At 47.0% G+C, this 21,249-nt stretch overlaps 1 protein-coding gene and 1 non-coding gene across 2 annotated transcripts in view; one reads left to right on the top strand and one right to left on the bottom strand.

The window, feature by feature from the left end:
• Nucleotides 1-565: 565 nt before the first annotated feature.
• Nucleotides 566-21,249, top strand: part of LOC132573491 (heparan-alpha-glucosaminide N-acetyltransferase-like) — a 311,892-nt gene continuing 291,208 nt past the window's right edge. Inside the window, exons 1-3 of the mRNA XM_060240983.1 lie at nucleotides 566-572; nucleotides 2,951-3,020; nucleotides 7,521-7,575. Of these exons, the coding sequence (XP_060096966.1) occupies nucleotides 566-572; nucleotides 2,951-3,020; nucleotides 7,521-7,575 (132 nt within the window). The remainder of the gene's footprint in view (nucleotides 573-2,950; nucleotides 3,021-7,520; nucleotides 7,576-21,249) is intronic.
• TRNAI-GAU (transfer RNA isoleucine (anticodon GAU)) lies at nucleotides 12,249-12,320 on the bottom strand. The gene has a single exon. It is a non-coding gene; the product is annotated as a tRNA-Ile (tRNA).

Genomic DNA, 21,249 nt, shown 5'->3' on the forward strand with positions numbered 1-21,249 from the left:
AATTCCTCCTAGCTGCTGGACAGTGGCACCCTAAAACAAGCCTCCTCAGAGTCCTACTCAAATCAATTGAATGGTGCTTACTCCCAGGAAAGCATTTGTAGGACTGCGCTGTTAAGCTTATGGGAGATAATGTTGGAACGAGACTTCGTAGCTTTAGACATACTGGCTAGCAGCTCATTCGATTTGTATTATTAACTCCCCTGGAAATAGTCCAGTAGCATTCTCTTTGATTGGACTTGTGTCTCTCTTCTATTGTGTGCTTGATGAATAGATATTGCTTGCTGGCAGGCGTATAAATCCAGCCCGGTTTGTCATCAGTTTGCAGTTACAGGAAATAGCAGTACATGATTTTATAGAATCCGGCATGGCATCAGGGTTGGGGTAGGGTGAGCGAATGGGAATTTCAGGTTCAGAACAAACAATCCTCGTGACATTCATATGATGAATGACACCAAAGGGGAACCCAGCTATTATTATTAGGTTATTTGTAGTCTGCCTTTCTCTCCGATATTCAAGATGGATTGCATCGTGTAAATGAAGTACAGTCAACAGGCTGGGACGTCCAATGGACGGTACAGTAGGGTTTGGAGTGCAGTACTCTGAAAACAAGTAGAAAGGTCAAACAGAGCTGAAACAAATGATTTAAACATGATATATTAAGTGGTATAGAAACTACCTAGTGTGGAGCATATGTACAGTAATAGCCAGGGCTGGCCCTAGACCACCTGGCACCCTACGCAAGGATAACTTCTCCCCCCCACCCCGTACTGATAACCAATTTTCAAAAACAGATGAATTATGGGAAAAATGAAAAACACAAAACTTGAAATTGCTCCCTACCTGGATAGCGCAGGCAAACCTCATCTTGTCAGATCTGGGAAGCAGTGTTCCCTCTTAGTTCTCTCAATCGCACAGCAGAGCTACTGAGCCAAGCCTCTCTCCCTTCTATTGGCTGAGACTCCTCTTCCTCCTCATTCTCTGGAGAAGGAAGGAAAGAGCCAGAGCTTCCTTTGCCCAGTTCCCTGGATCCCATGGGAGAGCTACAAAGAAAGCACTTTTAAGACCAGAGCTACAAAGAAAGCACTTTTAAGACCAATGAGTGCTAATATTGTAAGCATGTTTAAAGATTTTTGTTTTTTAAAAATTGTTTAGCAGAGTAACATAGAGAAAACTACAATATTAGCAAGGCACACAATTTAGCTTTAAACAAAGTAAGTTTACTTGTCATGTGAGGGAAGGGAATAACTTGGAGTTCTACAAAACAAGAAAAGGATTTAATATCCTGTCTGACTCCTTAACTACATGTTGACTCTCTCAAGTCTAAATTGCAACTGCATGGTGATCTGAGGGCTTAAGACAAAGGGCCATAAATGGTAACCTAAAGCTTTCCCTCAGACCAATCCCAAAAGTATTGATTATCCAATTAGGGCTTTCCCTTACAGCTCACTATGCATATTGACACCTAGCCTCTGGAGGGAAATACAGACATTCTGATAGGTCCTACCACTGACTGGCTAAATATCAGCATGCATAAACAAACAATTTAATTAACTCATGATGACAGGAAGTGAAGTTGCCGAAAACACAACAAAAATTTTGTGGTTGTCTGTGTCCTTTGCAAAGTTTACATCTCTGCTATCTAATCTTAACTAGGTATACACATGACCCAGCCCTACATGGCCTGGTCCAGCCCAATATGGCCTGACCCGACAAGGTCTCATTTATGTCAGATCCAGCCCTCATAACAAATGAGTTCGACACCCCTGCTCTAAGCATTGAAGAGTCTCTTCTTAGAGATATTGACTTCCCAGTGGGACTTGGGAATCCCTCCAGAATTCCAGCTCATCTCCAGACTACAGAGCGACGTTTCCCTGGAGAAAATGGTTGCTTGGACGGTGCTCTCTGTGGCCTCGTGCCCCACTGTGGCTCCCGTCCTCTGCAGGCTCCACTCCCAAAATCCCCAGGAGTTTCCTAACCTGGATGTGGCAACTCTATGCCCCCAACCACCCATTGGGCATCTAGCAGCCCTACTTTTCGTTCTCCTTAATATTACTGGAAAAAGCTTTGTTATCTACTGAAGCTGATCCATAAGATGAACCTGGGTTCAGACAAACAGCTTAGTGCATAGTCAAACTTTCCCTAGACTTCTCCTGAAACTCCATGTATGTAATACCAGCAGGGCTTTTACTGAGCAGGAATGCACAGGAACACAGTTCCTGCTGGCTTGGCATCAGGGGGTGTGGCCTAATATGCTAATAAGCTCCTCCTGGGCCTTTTCCTACAAAAAGCCCTGTGTGAAACCATAGTGACATCAGGGTGTGTGTGGCCTAATATGCAAATGAGCCCTGAATATCAGAGGTTGAAGAGACAAGTTTTCACCTGACGCCTCTCAGACATCTGCCTTTGGTAATTTCACCTTTGTGTTAAAGCTGCAGTACTGCAATCCTAAGCTCTGCTCACGACCTGAGTTCGATCCCTGGTGGAAGCTGGGTTTTCAGGTAGCCGGCTCGAGGTTGACTCAGCCTTCCATCTTTCCGAGGTCAGTAAAATGGGGGGAAAGTGTAGATGACTGGGGAAGGCAATGGCAAACCACCCTGTAAAAAGTCTGCGGTGAAAACGTTGTGAAAGCAACATCACCCCAGAGTCGGAAACGACTGGTGCTTGCACAGGGGACCTTTCCTTCCTCAATCCTATATTGCAAAGAGGTCTGTGGGAATTTTAACAATTGCTAGAATAATCAGTTTTTGCCTTGCTGATTCTCTCTCCCCCACCTCCCCCAGTGTGACTTGAAAGTTAGTCCTTTTATAAAATTGAATTGCCTCTTTATGGTACTGTACGTTTTTAGCCAAGAGATCGAAAAGAGTTTATTTGCTATGTACCATGAAAGGGATAGGGAAAGAGCAGAATCTTGAACCGTAAGTAACAGATGTGACATTTTCTCTCTCTCCAGCCTTGTGGGTTGCTTTTGCCGTTTTGGTTGCTGTAACCCTTCTGTATCTCCTTGGATCCTATATCTCCACGTAAGTACGCATTTCATTTGACATGACTTCTGTATATCACTGTATTAAATGGTCCATGAAAAGATGGAATCTGTATGCTTATTAAAAATCTTGGAAACCATGGGAGAGGACCTCTGTTCCATTAAAAGTATACTAGTGAGCAGGGCTTTTTTGTAGCAGGAACTCCTTTGCTTATTAGGCCACACCCCCCTGATATGTAGCCAATCCTCCTGGAGCTTACAGTAAGCCCTGTACGAAGAGCCCTGTAAGCTCTTGGAGAATTGGCTCCATCAGGGCTGTGTGGCCTAATAGGCAAAGGAGTTCCTGCTACAAAGAAAGCCCTGCCAGTGAGGTTCTAGCAGCCCAATCCCCCAACCTAGCTCAATCTTGTCAGAGCTTGGGAGCTAAGCAGAGTCAGCCCTGGTTAGTACTTGGGAGGTAGGGTTGCCAAGTCTGTGTCCTCCGGCGTGGGACCTATTGTACCATAGAGTTTTCCGTCTCAAATTGCTAGAGCATCTGGGGAAACCATAGAGTTTCCCCGGAAACGCCTAGAGCGGCCACACGTGACGTCGGCGGGTTGGGAACCTCCAGGGTGGGAGAACCCCCGCCCAGCCTGGGGGCTTGGCAGCCTCATTGGGAGGCCACTAAGGAAGAGTGGGGTTGGTATGCAGAGGAAGGCAATGGCAAACCTCCCCTGCTCATCTCTTGCCTTGAAAACCCCCTGGTCGTGAGGTCACCATGGCTGACTGGTGACGACAGCACATGATGGTTCTATTGAAAAGGATATACGGACATGATTGGGTGGAGGGAAAGGGGTTATGTTTCCTTGCCTCTGCCCAAATCAGCATTGCATATATGCTGCTGGATAAAATTATTGCTATGAAAGTACAAATGGTATTTGAGAATCTGGCATATAACTGTAATGTCCAAAGTAATTACAGCTATGATCTACGTGGAGATAAACAATGGCTGAGTAGATGCATTAAAAATTGGTTTTATTAAAAATGGTCTTCATTAAGGACTTCCGGGGTTGGGAAAATGGAGAGCTGACCCGCTTCTTGCAAGAGGAGCGGACAGGAGCCTTTGTTTTGGACATTTAGTAGTTTTTGAGAATATCATCTGAACTTTGAATGGGAAGATAAAGTTGTAAACATGGATTTCTGATTTGATATGCAAATTAGTAAAGGGTTAGGTTCTGAGGTAAATAGAGGGTTAATTTTAACAACAATTAATACATGGTCTTGGTTTATTTTGTGTTTAGATAACTGGAAGTGTAAGTGAAGATTCCATAATTGCGAATTTTACCTTTTTTTTCTTTTTAATTACATTAAGCACCGGCGGAGGTCAGAAAACGGAGGGTTGGGGGGAGGAAATTTGTAATGTATTGGTTAACTTCTTAAAGTATATGCTTAAATATTTCTTAATATGTTGCAAAAAATAAAATTTGTTTTAAACCAAAAAATGATCTTCATTAATTTTTGGCATGATAAATCTAATGGCAATGTTGATCTAAGATCATTCCCTCAATTTAATATGTGACACAGGTTGTTGGCGCCAGTTTGGTGCAGTGGTGAAGTGCGTGGACTCTTATCTGGGAGAACCGGGTTTGATCCCCCACTCCTCCACTTGCAGCTGCTGGAATGGCCTGGGGTCAGCCATAGCTCTGGCAGGAGTTGTCCTTGAAAGGGCAGCTGCTGTGAGAGCCCTCTCAGCCTCACCCACCTCACAGGGTGTCTGTTGTGGGGGGAGAAGATATAGGAGATTGTAAGCTGCTCTGAGTCTCTGATTCAGAGAGAAGAGTGGGGTTTAAATCTGCAGTCTTCTTCTTTTTCTTCTTCTTCTTCCTACTAATCTTGGAGCCCTTCTCCATTGTGACAGAATCATACAATATAATTTCTATGACTTTGCATTCTTTCAATATATATATATATTTAAAAATGAAAATGTTATTCAGTAAAATGAAAGCTTTACACGTTCGCCTTCAGTGCTATAAACAAATCATACCGGCCTTCAGAGGTTCTATTCATCATCCTCGTTAGAAGTACCATTCCATTTATCAAACCTTTTGCCAAGCTACATAAAGGCGAGTTTATTCAACTGTTCAAATTCCTTTTTGTTTCTCTAACCACTCCTCTTTATTTGAGCTTGCATTACTTTCCCAGTATTTAGCAAAGCCTAATCATGCAAGGGTTAAGGAATTTAAAATGAATCCCTCTTGGGAAGAAAGTCTACATTATTTAACAGGAAACATTTAGAGGAGAAAGGTAACTCTGTAACTACTCCTTGATAAACAGCTCTAGCAACCATTTCCCAAAATTCTTTTTTCAAAGATCATTCAAATGCACAGTGCGTCAGGGAACATCTTATTGTGCTGGAAAGTGTCATCAAGTCCCAGTTGACTTAGGGTCACCCCATGGGATTTTCAAGGCAGGAGACAGACAGAAACATTGCCTGTTTCTGTATAGCAACCCTGGACTTCCTTGGTGGTCTTCAGGGCTGATCCTGTGTAGCTTCCGAGAACCGATGAGATGAGGCTGCTTTTCCCTCTGCATTATTTTCCCAACCAAAAACAGCCCTAGGAAACTGGTTTTTTGTTCTTTGGGGGAAACATACACGATGCCTGGATGTTTACCCCCGGGGGGGGGGAGAAGATATTGGATTTATATCCCGCCCTGTGTTCTGAATCTCAGGCTGGTTTCACACGGTGAAATTGACACGATTTTATCCCATTGCGAAAAAATCCGCTTCAGTTTGAACCGTTTCTTGGTTATCAGTCAGCCCCTGCTGAAGCGGCAGGATCCCGGCAGCAGCCCACTCACACTGCTAGCCTGGCTCAACCACAGACCCATTGTGGAAAGGGTTGTCTTTTTTAAAAGAGCCAGTTTGGTGTAGTGGTTAAGTGTGCGGATTCTTATCTGGGAGAACCAGGTTTGATTCCCCACTCCTCCACTTGTACCTGCTGGCATGGCCTTGGGTCAGCCAGAGCTCTGGCAGAGGTTGTCCTTGAAAGGGCAGCTGCCGTGAGAGCCCTCTCAGCCCCACCCACCTCACAGAGTGTCTGTTGTGGGGGAGGAAGGGAAAGGAGATTGTGAGCCGCTCTGAGACTCTTCAGAGTGGAGGGTGGGATATAAATCCAATATCTTCTTCTTCTTCTACCTCACAGGGTTGTTGTGGGGGAAGAAGGTAAAGGAGATTGTGAGCTGCTCTGAGACTCTGTCCTTGGAAGGGCAGCTGCTGGGAGAGCCCTCTCAGCCCCACCCACCTCACAGGGTGTCTGTTGTGGGGGAGGAAGGGAAAGGAGATTGTGAGCCGCTCTGAGACTCTTCAGAGTGGAGGGCGGGATATAAATCCAATATCTTCATCTACCTCACAGGGTGTCTGTTGTGGGGGAGGAAGGTAAAGGAGATTGTGAGCCGTTCTGAGACTCATCAGAGTGGAGGGCGGGATATAAATCCAATATCTTCATCTACCTCACAGGGTGTCTGTTGTGGGAGAGGAAGATAAAGGCGATTGTGAGCCGCTCTGAGACTTCAGAGTGGAGGGCAGGATATAAATCCAATATCTTCTTCTAAAAAGGCCCCTGTGTGTGCGCTCAATCGAAGAAGCACACAAGTGCACTTTGGAGAGGGGGAGGGACATCCGACCTTGCCAGAAACGGCTCGGTGATCACACAGCTCTTCTGCTTATGAGTCGCCTCAGGGCATTCAGACAGCAGCTGATTATGCGACCTACATCCGATTCAGGGGGATGGTACTGGGAAAATCCAGGTAGCTTTTAGATGTGGATAGGAGACATCTGGAGATGGGGTGAGTACCAGTGCGACTCAGAGGGCAGATGTGCTCGAGTGATTGTGCACTTTTAATCCGAATGGGAGGCGGGACTAGGTCAGGGCAAATCTCCTGTGTGAAACCATCCTTAAGTCTCAGAGCTGTCACAATCTCCTTTACCTTCCCCTCTCCACAACAGACACCTTGTGAGGGAGGTGGGGCCGAGAGAGCTCTTACAGCAGCTGCCCTTTCAAGGACAACTCCTACAAGAGCTATGGCTGACCCAAGGCCATTCCAGCAGCTGCAAGTGGAGGAGTGGGGAATCAAACCCAGTTCTCCCAAATAAGAGTCCACACACTTCACCACGGCACTGTACTGGGAAAGGCATTGGAGGTTAGGAACATGTGATGTGGACAAAGAGTGAACCTTCCCTCACAACCTCAGTTCCAGTTCAGATTGAAGCCACCTGCAGCTGATGTTGACAAAGAAAAAAACCTGATGGAGATCCCATCACGGCCGCCCTGCATCTCCATCTGGTTTGATGTACAAGAATCAGAACCTGAGCCCCCTCCTTTTGAAAGTCGATGGGTGATTTCCCCTCATCAAGTCTTTTTGCTGTTTTGAAGAGTTCCTTGTAAATTTGTTACATGGCAACCATACCTCTTTGAACCAAGTCACTTGCTATTGATTACTTGATTGTAGGCATTTCAGTTCTATACATTTGATAAGTTTGTGGCCTTTTGAATTCTTTCAGGCTACAATGTATGCAGAAATGCTGCCATTGGCTTCTGTGTAAATCTGCCTCTCACGTAAGTAGATGTTATTTCCCATGTTATATTATACTTGATTCTGAAGTATACATAGTCTATATGTATTTCTGTCTCCTTCACATATATTATACAGGCTGTTTAAGGCTGCCAGGTTTGGGTTGGGGAATTCTTGAAGTGGAGCCTGGGGAAGGGTAGATTTGTGGAAGAGAAGGACCTCAGCTGGGTGCAATGCCATACTTGTTTTTCAGTTGCACAGTCGAGTCTGATTCTTTGCGACCCCATGGACAAAGTCATGCCAGGCCCTCCTGTCTTTTACCGTTCTCTGAAGTCTGCTCAAATTCATGTTAGTCACATCAGTAACGCTGTCCAGCCATCTCTTCTTTTGCCATCCCCTTCTTCTTTGGCCTTCTGTCTTTCCCAGCCTCAGGATCTTCTCCAGTGAGTGCTCCCTTCTCATCTGGTGGCCAAAGGATTTGAGCTTCAGCTTCAGCATCTGACCTTCCAGGGAACAGTCTGGGTTGATTTCCCTTAGGACTGACTGATTGGATCTTCTTGCAGTCCAAGGGACTCTCAAGAGTCTTCTCCAGTGCGTGCTCCCTTCTCATTGGGTGGTCAAAGTATCTGAGCTTCAGCTTCAGCATCTGACCTTCCAGGGAACAGTCTGGGTTGATTTCCCTTAGGACTGACGGATTGGATCTTCTTGCAATCCAACGGACTCTCAAGAGTCTTCTCCATTGAGTGCTCCCTTCTCATTTGGTGGCCAAAGTATTTAAGCTTCAGCTTCAGCATCTGACCTTCCAGGGAACAGTCTGGGTTGATTTCCCTTAGGACTGGCTGATTTGATCTTCTTGCAGTCCAAGGGACTCTCAAGATTCTTCTCCAGCACCACAACTTGAAAGCATCTATTCTTCTGTGTTTGGCCTTCCTTATGGTTCAACTCTCACAGCCATACATTACTACTGGGAATACCATCGCTTTGACTATTGGGACTTTAGTTGGCAGGGTGATGTCTGTACTTTTTATTATCTCTGCCTAGGTTCGCCATAGCTGTCCTCCCAAGGAGCAAACATCTTTTAATTTCATGGCTACAGTCACCATCTGAATTGATCTTGGATCCCAGAAATGTGAAGTCTGTCACTACTTCCGTGTCTTCCCCTTCTATTTGCCAAGGGGTGATGGGGCCGGATGCCATGATCTTAGTTTTTTGATGTTGAGTTTCAAGCCTACTTTTGTGCTTTCCTCTTTCACCCTCAAAAAGAGGTTCTTTAGGTCCTCCTCACTTTCTGCCATTAGAGTGGTATCAGCTGCATATCTGAGGTTGTTGATGTTTTTCCCAGCGACTTTAATTCCGGCTTCTGCACTTGCTAAATCTTCAGGAGAACTGATTTCTGTTGTCTGCAGACGAGTTATAATTCCGAGAGAGCTGCCTACAGCCACCACCCCTAGAGGATGGCAGCACTAAGGTTTTGGGATGTCACTGCAAACACCTTGGGTGAGGTCAGACGTTCATAAAATCCCGCTACGAGCATGAGTGGAGTCCGGAAGCATGTCGGATTTTAAGTGGTTGTCCAAACGTCAGCATCTGCGAATGGTGGTTAGCTCATTCGAGTCCCGCGTTGAGACGACTGGGGCGCGGACTAATTTGATACTGCTTTAAATCAGGAACAAAATTCTTCTGATGGTTCCTGAGCGGAGTTTCTCTGTTTGAACGCTCCATCGTTGGCGACTCGTCGCAAGCGCACATCCGCTTCCCTGCGAGAGCCCACTCCAATGATATCATTGTGCCAGCAATTGTTGTCTCAGCCTTCCATCCTTCCGAGGTCGGTAAAATGAGTACCCAGCTTGCTGCGGGGGGAGGGGGAGTGTAATGACCGTGGAAGGCAATGGCAAACCACCCCATAAAAGGTCTGCCGTGAAAACTTTGTGAAAGCAGCGTCACCCCAGAGTTGCCGTGCGCCCCCCTTTCCATTTAAACACCACAGCGGGAGCAATGTTTTAAATGTTTTAAATGGTTTAATGCTTAAATTTAAATACTCTATGTTTAACGCCTATTTATGTTAGGTTCCTGTGTTGTAAGCCGCCCTGAGCCACTTGTTGGGAAGAAGAAAAAGAAGAAGATATTGGATTTATATCCCGCCCTCCACTCCGAAGAGTCTCAGAGCGGCTCACAATCTCCTTTACCTTCCTCCCCCACAACAAACACCCTGTGAGGTAGATGAAGATATTGGATTTATATCCCACCATCCACTCCCAAGAGTCTCAGAGCGGCTCACAATCTCCTTTCCCTTCCTCCCCCACAACAGACACCCTGTGAGGTGGGTGGGGCTGAGAGCACTCTCACAGCAGCTGCCCTTTCAAGGACAACCTCTGCCAGAGCTATGGCTTACCCAAGGCCATGCTAGCAGGTGCAAGTGGAGGAGTGGGGAATCAAACCCAGTTCTCCCAGATAAGAGTCCGCACACTTAACCACTACACCAAACTGGCTCTCCAAACTGGAAGGGCGGGATAGAAGTCATAAAATAAAATAAAATAAAATAAATGGGGGGGGGGGGGAAGGAAGATCCCACACCTTTGCCGTCTCCTCGCCAGGCAGAGAGACAGCAAAGAGTTGCCGTGCACCCCCCCTTCCATTTAAACACCACAGCGGGGTGTTTAAATGGGGGGGGGGAGGAAGATCCCACACCTTTGCCGTCTTCTCGCCAGGCAGAGAGACAGCAAAGAGTTGCCGAGCGCCCCCCCCCCATTTAAACACCACAGCGGGGTGTTTAAATGGGGGGGGGGGAGGAAGATCCCACACCTTTGCCGTCTCCTCGCCAGTCAGAGAGACAGCAAAGAGAACTCCCGGGCTTCCCTTTCCTTTCTGGGTGTTTAAATGGGGGGGGGGGGGGGCGCAGATCGCCCACCTTTTCTGGCACCTTAAAAAAAAAAAAAGCCAAGCACGATATCCCATGGTACTGTGCTTGCGTGAGTGTGGAATGCTATCTCAAAAAATGAGGTCCGGTTGAGCACTCTGATCAACCAGCGATGGGACCCACATGGGATAGAACGGGAACCTGGCTGTTGTCTGATCAGGAAATTGGTTGTGCGGATTATAATAGAGGCGCGTTGCAGATGGATTTAATGGTGAGTGTGACCGCACCCCTTCTGTGTTTTGAGCAAGTAACTTAATAATATTAGGAAAAAAGTTGACTTAGTCGGTGTGCTCTGCTTCTGCTTCCTCTCCTTTTTGGATGGATAAGATCCCTTTTGTGGAAGGACCTTATCCATTCTAGAAATGAAAGCAGAGCATCTTTACACACGTGGCTTGCAAATGTTTCTTGCTTTCTGCAAGCACAAATGCATTTCTTCCAAGCTAGTACAAAGCTCCCCACTTCCCCCAATTTAAAGATGGCTTGGGTGAGAAGGAATCTCCCACAACATTCCAGAGAAGGGCTCAACTTCACATTTTTTCTTCTCCATTTATTTTAAACCATTTGTTTTTCTTCTGAAAACTGAGTTGCCAGGATTGCTTTGCCCAGAAGCAGGATGCTGTGGGTAAAAAGGGGCTGTCCTTAACCAGGCTTTGAATTCAGCAGGAGCTCACAGACACACAGCTCCTGAACCTTTCTGAGGGCTCCCCCTCCTCCTTCCCACCTTGTCCATTGAATAGGAGGTGCAGCTACGTAACAATCGCTGGATGAGCTCCACCACCTGTTTTTCTACAAAACGACCCCTTCTTCCCCCCCTGAGGTTTTCTCACTGGAAAAAGACTATCACGAGTGGTTTTCTCTCCATCTGGAGAGAACTTAGAGGAATTAGGCAATGTTCCCTCTAAGCTGAAGAGTCTTGTAAGCAAAAATCCTACTTTGTGAGCTACTGGCACTAAAGTTGTGAGCTGCTGGCATTAAAGTTGTGAGCTGCTGGCGTTAAAGTTGTGAGCCACTGCATCAATTAGTGTGCTCCGGGGCCATTTTTCCTGAGCTACGACAAAAATGTGTGAGCTGGAGGCTAAAAATTTGTGAGCTCGCTCATGCTATCTCAGCTCAGAGGGAACACTGGAGGGGATAATAGTTCTCTTTATGTATTTGAAAGGCTGTCACTTAGCAGAGGGCAGGGAGCTGTTCCTGTTGGCAGCGGAGGAGAGGATTCTCTTACTAATGGATTTAAATTATGAGTGGAAAGGTATTGACTGGATATTGGGGGGTGGGTGGGAATTAGAGTTGTCCAGCACTGGAATTGCCTGCCTAGGGAGGTAGTGAGCTCCTCACCAGCACTCTTCAAGCAGCAGTTGGACAAATTCTTGTCAGGGTTGCCTTAGGCCGATCCTGCATTGAGCAGAGGGTGGACTAGATGACCTCTACAGGGCTTGGCAACTCTGTGATTTCCCCCCAGCAAAGGCAAAAACAGCTGAGGGGTTGCATTTTTGCAGCTGAGGAAATGGCAAGGGAGCAAGGTATTAAAGTTTCCCTTTCTGTCCATGCCATTCTGCCTGCTACAGTAGCCCCAGTGGCCAAATATACAAAATATATATATAAAAATGTTTAAAATAAATACAGAACAACATCACCATGTGTAGCAGAGCCTAAGCTACACATATATGAACATGTGAAGCTGCCTTATACTGAATTAGACCCTGGGTCCATCAAATTCGGTATTGTCTACTCAGACCAGCAGCAGCTCTCCAGGGTCTCAAGTAGAGGTTTTTCATGCCTATTTGCCTGGACCCTTTTAGTTGGAGATGCCAGGGATTGAACCTGGGGCCTTCTGCTTATCAAGCAGATGCTCTACCACTGAGCCACAACCCCATTCATGGCTCTCCAGGGTCTCCAGCTGAGGTTCTTCACACTTATTTGCCTGGACCCTTTTGAGTTGGAGATGCCGGGGATTGAACCTGGGGCCTTCTGCTTATCAAGCAGATGCTCTACCACTGAGCCACCATCCCTCCCGTATATATACACATCTGGGGCATAGGTATATCCTGGTTCTCAATAGCTGCCAGAGAGCTTCCTTCCTTCCAGCTCTCTCTTTCTACTAACTGACTGCAGTCATATCCTGTAACTAAAATGCTCCGAGGCTCTTGTTTTGTGTTCCTGTCTTGCTCAATAATGTTTTCTGTCAGACAAGTTGCTGGGTGATATTCTCTCTCCCCCTCCCCGCCCTTGCATAAGACAGCAGCTACCTTGATGGTAATGAGAGAACGCTACAGACAGGATAGATGTGACTGGCTTCAAAGGAAGTAGATTGGATGACTACTTTCAGAAATATCTATAGCAGGTGGGCAAGAAGATCTTGGGAAGGGTGCATTTCTAGAGAAGAGATTCTTAAATTCTTTTCAGGCTCCTATTGGAATGTCACAGGTCCCGGGGCTTTGGGCAGCCAGGAAACAGAACTTGTGTGCATTTTCCAGCTACAGGTTCCTGTAACTGGAAACTAGGACTGCCAAGTTCCTGGGTCGGGCATCACTCGTAATGACATCATTGCGCGGGCTACATCCCGCGCCAGCCGCTCTAGGAGCTTCTGGGGAAACTCTATGGTTTCCCAGGTGCTCTAGCAATTTGGGACAGAGAATTTTATGGTACCCCCCAAATTAGGGTTGCCAAATCCAATTAAAGAAATATCTGGGGACTTTGGGGGTGGAGCAAGGAGACATTAAAGGCGGAGCCAGGAGCAAGGCTGTGACAAGCATAATTGAACTCTAAAGGGAGTTCTGGCCATCACATTTAAAGGGACGGCACACCTTTTCAATTCCTTCCTTCCATAGGAAATAACGAAGGATAGGGGCACCTTCTTTTGGGGCTCATAGAATTGGACCCCCTGGTCCAATCATTTTGAAACTTGGGGGGTATTTTGGGGAGAGGCACTAGATGCTATACTGAAAATTTGGTGCCTCTACCCCCAAAAACATTCCCCCCAGAGCCCCAGATACCCGCAGATCAATTCTCCACGATTTTCTATGGGAATAAATCTCCATAGGGAATAATAGAGTTCCCAGCAGACATTTCCCTCCCCTCCCTCCGCTTTCTGACGACCCTGAAGCGGGGGAGGGTCTCCAAACTAGGGGATCCCCTGCCCCCACCTGGGGATTGGCAACCCTACCCCAAATTGCTAGTGCATCCAGGGAAACCATAGAGTTTTCCTGGAAGCTCCTAGACCGGCCCGCGCACGCCGGCGCAATGACGTCACTTGCGAGAGACATCATCACATGAAAACAGTCCCCCATCGGAGGCTGCGGGGGATTTGGCAACCTACTGGAAACCAGGAGATGGAGCTAGGTCTCCCAACTCACTCCGGTTCCTTTTTGGTTTATTTCCACTTTCTGGGTTTCGTCGCTGTTTTGTAGCACACAGGAACTGAACTGAATATAAGCGACATGAGCGCTTATATCCAGAATGAAACTTTGTTGGTCTTAAATGTGACACTGGACTCAAACTTTGCTCTGTTGCTACAGACCAACCCACCTGGAAAGTAGAAAATATACAGGCACATAAAGGCTCTGATAGACTCTCCATACGAACTCCTGGTTCAGATGCAGCAGTCTCTCAGCACAGCCCGCAGGCCGCGCCTCCTCACCCATCAACCAATCATACTCTACATGCAAATCAGCATTCCTCACACATGCTCGTTAGGTCTCTCAGGTTAGGCCATACCGCATCCACAAGTCCGGCGGGCACTACCATTTTAGAGCTTGTTTTTTAACTGTTCAGTATGCTGCAGTGGAGTGGGGAGAAGGGACTAGGGTTGCCATCTCCAGGTTGGGAAATTCCTGGAGGTTTGCAGTAGAGCCTGGATTTGGGCTGGGTTTGGGAACAGGAGAGACCTCTGTGGGGTATAATGGCACACTGTCCAGCGCAGTCATGGTCTCCTGGGGAACTGATCTTTGTAGTCTGGAGGTTTATTTATTTATTTATTTCATTTACCTCCCGCCTCGTTCCCCACTCCAGAGGTTCCCAACCTGCCAGCCCACATTGGGCTGCTGGGGAGATACTCCCCCAACATCACCGGTGCAATGACATCGCAGTGACACCATCACACGGCAATGTCACACACCAGCCACTTTAGGAGCTTCCAGGACAGCTCGATGGTTTTCCTGGATGCTGTAGCAATTTGGGAGGGAAAACTCTACCATAAGAAGAAGAAGAAGAATTGCAGATTTATACCCCGCCCTTCTCTCTGAATCAGAGACTCAGAGCGGCTTATAATCTCCTATATCTTCTCCCCCCACAACAGACACCCTGTGAGGTGGGTGGGGCTGAGAGGGCTCTCACAGCAGCTGCCCTTTCAAGGACAACCTCTGCCAGAGCTATGGCTGACCCAAGGCCATTCCAGCAGGTGCAAGTGGAGGAGTGGGGAATCAAACCCGGTTCTCCCAGATAAGAGTCCGCGCACTTCACCACTACACCAAACTGGCTCCGGTTTTCCCGGAAGCAACTAGAGCAGCCAGCGCGTGACGTCGCTGGCATGATGAAGTCACTTATGAGTGACGTCAAAGCGTGCATGGAAACGGTCCCCCACTGGAGGCTGCGGGGGACATGGCAACTCTAGCACTGTGGCATTTTGAAAAGTTTTTTTTAAAAAAGAAATCTCAGGCAGCAAATCTTTTTCTTGGGCTGCAAACTCTGGGTTGTTAAATAGCTAGAGATGATGGAGGGGGCTGAGGAGGTCAGGGTTTTGGGGAAGAGTGAGGACCTCAGCAGGTGGCAATGCTACAGAGACTACCCTCCAAAGCAGCCATTTCCTCTAGAGGAACCGATCTCTGCCAGCTGGAGATCAACTCTAATTCCAGGAGATCTCTGGGCTCCACCTGGGGGTTGGCAACCCTAGCACCTCATGTGGGTTGTCGGCTCCAGATTGGTAAATGCCAGGGTAATTTGAGGGTGAGCTACAAGAGTTCACCTTACAAAGTGGCCATTTTTCTTCAGTTGAACTCATCGCTGTCGTCTGGAGAGTAATTGTAATCCCAGGTCATCTCCAGCCATCACCTGGAGTCTGGCAACCCTACACCTCACCCCAGGGCCATTAGACCTTCTACAGCAGCCGTCCCCAACCTTTCTGGCACCAGGGGCCAGTTTTGTGGCAGTCAGTTTTTCCACGGACTACGGGGGAGGGGGTGCAATGGTTTTGGGGTGATACAATTATGCACTTTATTTCTGTTAGTTTGGTGTAGTGGTTAAAGTGCGCGGACTCTTATCTGGGAGAACCGGGTTTGATTCTCCACTCCTGCTGGAATGGCCTTGAGTCAGCCATAGCTATCACAAGAGTTGTCCTTGAAAGGGCAGCTTCTGGGAGAGCTTTCTCAGCCCCACCTACGTCTGTTGTGGGGTTAGGGAGATAAAGGAGATTGTGAACCACTCTGAGATTCGGAGTGGGGGACGGGATATAAATCCAATGTTGTCTTCTTCTTACATTGTAATATAATTTGGGGAGGGATGGTGGCTCAGTGGCAGAGCATCTGCTTGGGAAGCAGAAGGTCCCCGGTTCGATCCCCGGCATCTCCACTAAAAAAGGGCCGAGGCAAATAGTCGTGAGAAACCTCAGCTTGAGACCCTGGAGAGCCGCTGCCAGTCTGAGTAGACAATACTGTCTTCGATGGACCGAGGGTCTGATGCAGTATAAGGCAGCTTCATATGTGCATAATGAAATAATTATACAATTTACGGCCCATTTGCTAACAGGGCACGGATCGATACCAGTCCACGGTCCAGAAATTGGGGACCTCTGTTCTACAGGCTTATGCAAGGCCTTCTTTGGGCAAATAAAAAAATATCTCTTTGGCAACTCTTGTACCATTCTAACTGCACTCCCAGTCTAAGCACTGAGGTGCTTGTCTAGAAGGGCTAGCAGTGAATTTGTTTGCCTCCGTAGAACGCGAGGATATTTATGATACTTCCAGCCAGAACAATGTAATACATCATCTGTCGGGGCCGGGAGAATTGCTCCAAAGGAAGAAAGGAGAAAGCCGGTAATGGGAAGGACAAGGATGTGAATGTTTTGTCTTTCTTTCCCTCAGTTTGGTACAGCCTGTATCTCATTCACTGAGTACTTATTGTCCTTCTATAAGACAAATGGATCACAGCAGCGAGGTGGTTTGAAATGGGCCTCCGCACACTAAGAGGATGTAATGATCGAAAGCGGAAATAAAGCAGAAGCAGCCATAGATCAAGGGAAAGGATAGGATCAGACCCTGATCTAGAGTCTAAAGTTCCATAGTGTTCCTACTTGGGCCTCTCAGTTTTGTTGCCAATCCCCAGGTGGGGGCAGGGGATCCCCCAGTTTGGAGGCCCTCCCCCCGCTTCAGGGTCATCAGAAAGGTATAATTAGGGTATAATGGAGAATTGATCCATGGGTATCTACGGCTCTGGGGGGGGGGGTTTAGATAGAGGCACCAGATTTTAAGCATAGCATCCAGTGGCTATCCTGAAAACATCCTCCAAATTTCAAAAGGTGTTGACCCTATTCTTCATTATTTCCAATGGAGGGAAGGCATTTGGCAACTCTTGTACCATTCTAACTGCACTCCCAGTCTAAGCACTGAGGTGCTTGTCTAGAAGGGTTAGCAGTGAATTTGTTTGCCTCCGTAGAACGCGAGGATATTTATGATACTTCCAGCCAGAACAATGTAATACATCATCTTTGGGGGCTCATAGAATTGGACCCCCTGGTCCAATCCTTTTGAAATTTCTAAGATCTTGGGAAATGAATTCAAGAAAGTTGCAGAGACTTTTCTGTTGGGATTACAAATGGAAAAATTTCCAAAAGAAGACAGAACTATAATTTGGTACTTGCTTTCAGCTGCTAGGACATTATATGCACAGCTGTGGAAGCAAGAAAAAATAGCAGAGAAATGGGAGTGGATTATAAAAGTTATGACATGGAGCGAAATGGACAAATTAACAAGAATATTAAGAGACTATGATTTAGAAGTTTTTATGACATAGTGGAAAAAGTTTAGAAGATATGTACAAAAAGAGTGGAAAATAAAAGGACATTGGACAATTTTTGATAATGATTAAGTTTTAAAGTGGTAAAGTTGCAGAACTGCAGTCCTAAGCTCTGCTCACGACCTGAGTTCGATCCTGGTGGAGGCTGGGTTCAGGTAGCTGGCTCAAGGTCGACTCAGCCTTCCATCCTTCCGAGGTCGGTCAAATGAGTCCCCAGCTTGCTGGGGAGAAAGTGTAGATGACTGGGGAAGGCAATGGCAAACCACGTTGTAAAAAAGTCTGCCGTGAAAACATGGTGAAAGCAACGTCACCCCAGAGTTGGAAATGACTGGTGCTTGCACAGGGGACTAGCTTCACTTTTTTTTTTTTTGCTTTTTTAATGCCTGGGGCCACAGACATGTGCTCAACCTCTGACATCAAGAAACCTTCCAGATCGGAGGGGAAAAATCTAGAGCAGCTTCCGGTTATTGCCTGCAAATAGCAAAGCACAAATGAGGCAGCAATTTACGGAAGGAACCATGTCCATTATCAGTGAATCATCTTCTTTATTAGATGAGAAAGACAGGAATGGTAGGTCTTGGGGCACCAGAGCATTCGTCAAGCAGCTGAAGAATGATCTGTACTTTTCCACTCTGGTATTTTGGCTGTTCTTGCATCCATGCCCTGCTGTTTTATTTCCTGGACGTTTCAGTCCAGCTCATCCTAAATGCTCCAAATGGAAAATAGAACCTTTTTAAAAAAAAGAAACATCTTTTAACAAAGCCTCTAGTAAATTAAGAGTGACGATCAGAGCTTTTTTTGAGCAGGAACGCAGTTCTGGCTGACTTGGTGTCAGGGGGTGTGGTCTAAAATGCAAATAAGTTCCTGCTGGGATTTTCTACAAAAACAGCCCTGGTGGCAGTCATGGTTATGCAACTACTGAGACCAGTGTCCCCTCTCAGCTGAGTTGGCCGTGAGCTGGCTCACAGTTTTTTAGCCTCCAGCTCACGCATTTTTGCCTTCGCTCAGGGAAAATGGCCCCACAGCACAATAATGTATACAGTAGCTCACAACTTTAATACCAGAAGCTCACAAAGTAGAATTTTTGCTCACAAGACTCTGCGGCTTAGAGGGAGTACTGGCCGAGACCCATTTTGAACTCTGTTTGCGAAAGGCACAAGAGACAACCAAGTTGGTTAGCTAATTGGGGAGCATTCGATCCCAGTACAAAATGTGCTGAGTGGTGGACTTGGAGCATGATATTCATTTGTTTTTACGATACAATAAAGTTTATTGCGTATGGCTAAAAGGCCTTTACAATCTGACACATACAATGTAATGTAATTACAAACATCAGCCTTAAAACAATCTAACCAAAATCAGAAATCAAATAAAAAGCATTGCCCTCTTTTAGAGGCAGCCCATATTTTCTTGAGAAGAATCTTGAGAGTCCCTTGGACTGCAAGAAGATCAGATCAGTCAGTTCTCAGGGAAATCAACCCAGACTGTTCCCTGGGAGGTCAGATACTGAAGCTGAAGCTCAAATCCTTTGGCCACCAAATGAGAAGGGAGCCCTCACTGGAGAAGACCCTGATGCTGGGAAAGACAGAAGGCAAAAGAAGAAGGGGACGGCAAAAGAGGAGATGGCTGGGCAGCGTTACTGATGTCACTGACACGAATTTGAGCAGACTTCGGAGGATGGTGGAAGACAGGAGGGCATGGAGTGACTTTGTCCAAGGGGTCACAAAGAGTCGGACTCGACTGTGCGACTGAACAACAACAACAGAATATTTTCTTGACTGTTAAAGCAAAGAGTGACACTCTATGAGAGTAGGGCCCACCCTGCTGCTAGGCAAACTAGGCAATTGCCTAAGGGGGCACCGGCCTTCTGGGGGCACCTAATTGGGCACCCCCCACATGACTCAGCGATGTTATCAGTACAGATAACCGTCTGGGTGGTGCTTTTCCTATACAGACAAAGTAAGGGAACAGAAGGGGGACATATAGGGTCAGGAACATGTGCTCAAAGCAAGGGTGGAGCTAAGAAAATTCTGGGGCCTTTGGAGGCCAGTAACTTTCGACAAGGGATGTTCAGCTCATGTCAAAGGGTTCAGCCCAATGTTGGAAATGCCCCCATTTACAGCTGCTCACCTGGACAATTAATTCCCCTCAGCATCCAGGAATTTTCCATCCTTGTCACATCATTGGGTCTTGGTGGCCAGCTGCCTTCTTCTGACAAGACTTTGGGAGAAGCTACCAGGGAATCGCTTTCCCTTGGCCGGGCCCAACTGACATTCTTCACGACTGTTCTGTCCCCCTTCTGTTGATGGCCTCACCATGGCAATGGGACCTTTCCATGTTCCAGAAGCCAGGAGGGTCATCACAATGGGCAATCCAATTCTGGCCCCCTGAGCAGACTCAAATACCTACTAGCATCAGAGGCTGTTCTGCCACTGCCTTTTGTGTTGGGACAGGGATATTCTTAAAAAGTAACTTTTACAACCATCCAGTAAAGAGCCAGCTTGGTGTAGTGGTTAAGTGTGTGGACTCTTATCTGGGAGAACTGGGTTCGATTCTCCACTCCTCCACTTGCAGCTGCTGGAATGGCCTTGGGTCAGCCGTAGCTATCACAGGAGTTGTCCTTGAAAGGGCAGCTTCTGGGAGGCTCTCCCAGCCCCACCCACCCTACAGGGTGTCTGTTGTGGGGGAGGAAGGTAAAGGAGATTGTGACCGCTCTGAGACTCTGAGATTCAGAGTGGGGTGGGGTATAAGTCCGATATCATCATCTTCTTCTTAAAGGGGTCAGTGATGTCATATAAGGCAGTAGGTTGGAACTAATAGGAGAGAGGCTCGCCTCTAAAGCCACCTGGTGATTTTATGGTTAGGGTTGCCAGGTCCTACCTGGCTGCCGGAGGGGGGCACTTTTTTGTGTGTGCACGAAGCATGTGTGATGCAATGCCACCACTCAGAAGTATCATAATCAAACTGGGCACATTGTGCAGGACACTCTAGCATTTGGTGTAAAACTTTTATGGCACCATAGAGTTTTATGCCATATTGCTAGAGCATTTTCCGTGCCTGGTGCAATTATGGCACTTCCAAATGATATCATCATGCTGGGCACGTCAGACGCCATCAGAGATCTTCAGGGGCAGCCAATCCTGTACTGGCTGGTTGGAGACCCCGAGATTGGGGGAAACTCCACCCCAATGGGGGGTTTGGAACCCTATTTATGGCTGAGGTGGGATTTGAACTCAGGATGGCTGACTTATGTCCACTCTGGGTTGGGAAATTCCTTGAGATTTTGGACGTGGAGTTTGGGGAGTGTGGGATTACATAAGAACATAAGAGAGAAGCCATGTTGGATCAGGCCAGTGGCCCCTCCAGTCCAACACTCTGTGTCACACAGTGGCCAAAACCCCATGTGCCATCAAGAGGTCCACCAGTAGGACCAGAACTCCAGAAGCCCTCCCACTGTGGCCCCCTCCCAAGCACCAAGAATACAGAGCATCACTGCCCCAGACAGAGAGTTCCAACAAAACATTATGGCTAACAGTCATTGAGAGACCTCTGCTCCCGATGTTTATCCAATTGCCTCTTGAAGCTGTCCATGTTTGTAGCTGCCACCACTTCCTGCAGCAATGAACTCCATGGGTTAATTGCTCTTTGGGTAAAGAAGTATTCCTTTGATCTGTTCTAAGCCTACTGTTCATTAATTTCATTGTGTGCCCATGAGTTCTTGTATTGTGAGAAAGGGAGAAAAGGACTTCATCTAACTTCTCTATCCAATGCATAATTTTGTAACCTCTGTCGCTTC

Source organism: Heteronotia binoei, chromosome 6, assembly GCF_032191835.1.
Source record: "Heteronotia binoei isolate CCM8104 ecotype False Entrance Well chromosome 6, APGP_CSIRO_Hbin_v1, whole genome shotgun sequence".
In the NCBI taxonomy this organism is placed as follows: domain Eukaryota; kingdom Metazoa; phylum Chordata; class Lepidosauria; order Squamata; family Gekkonidae; genus Heteronotia; species Heteronotia binoei.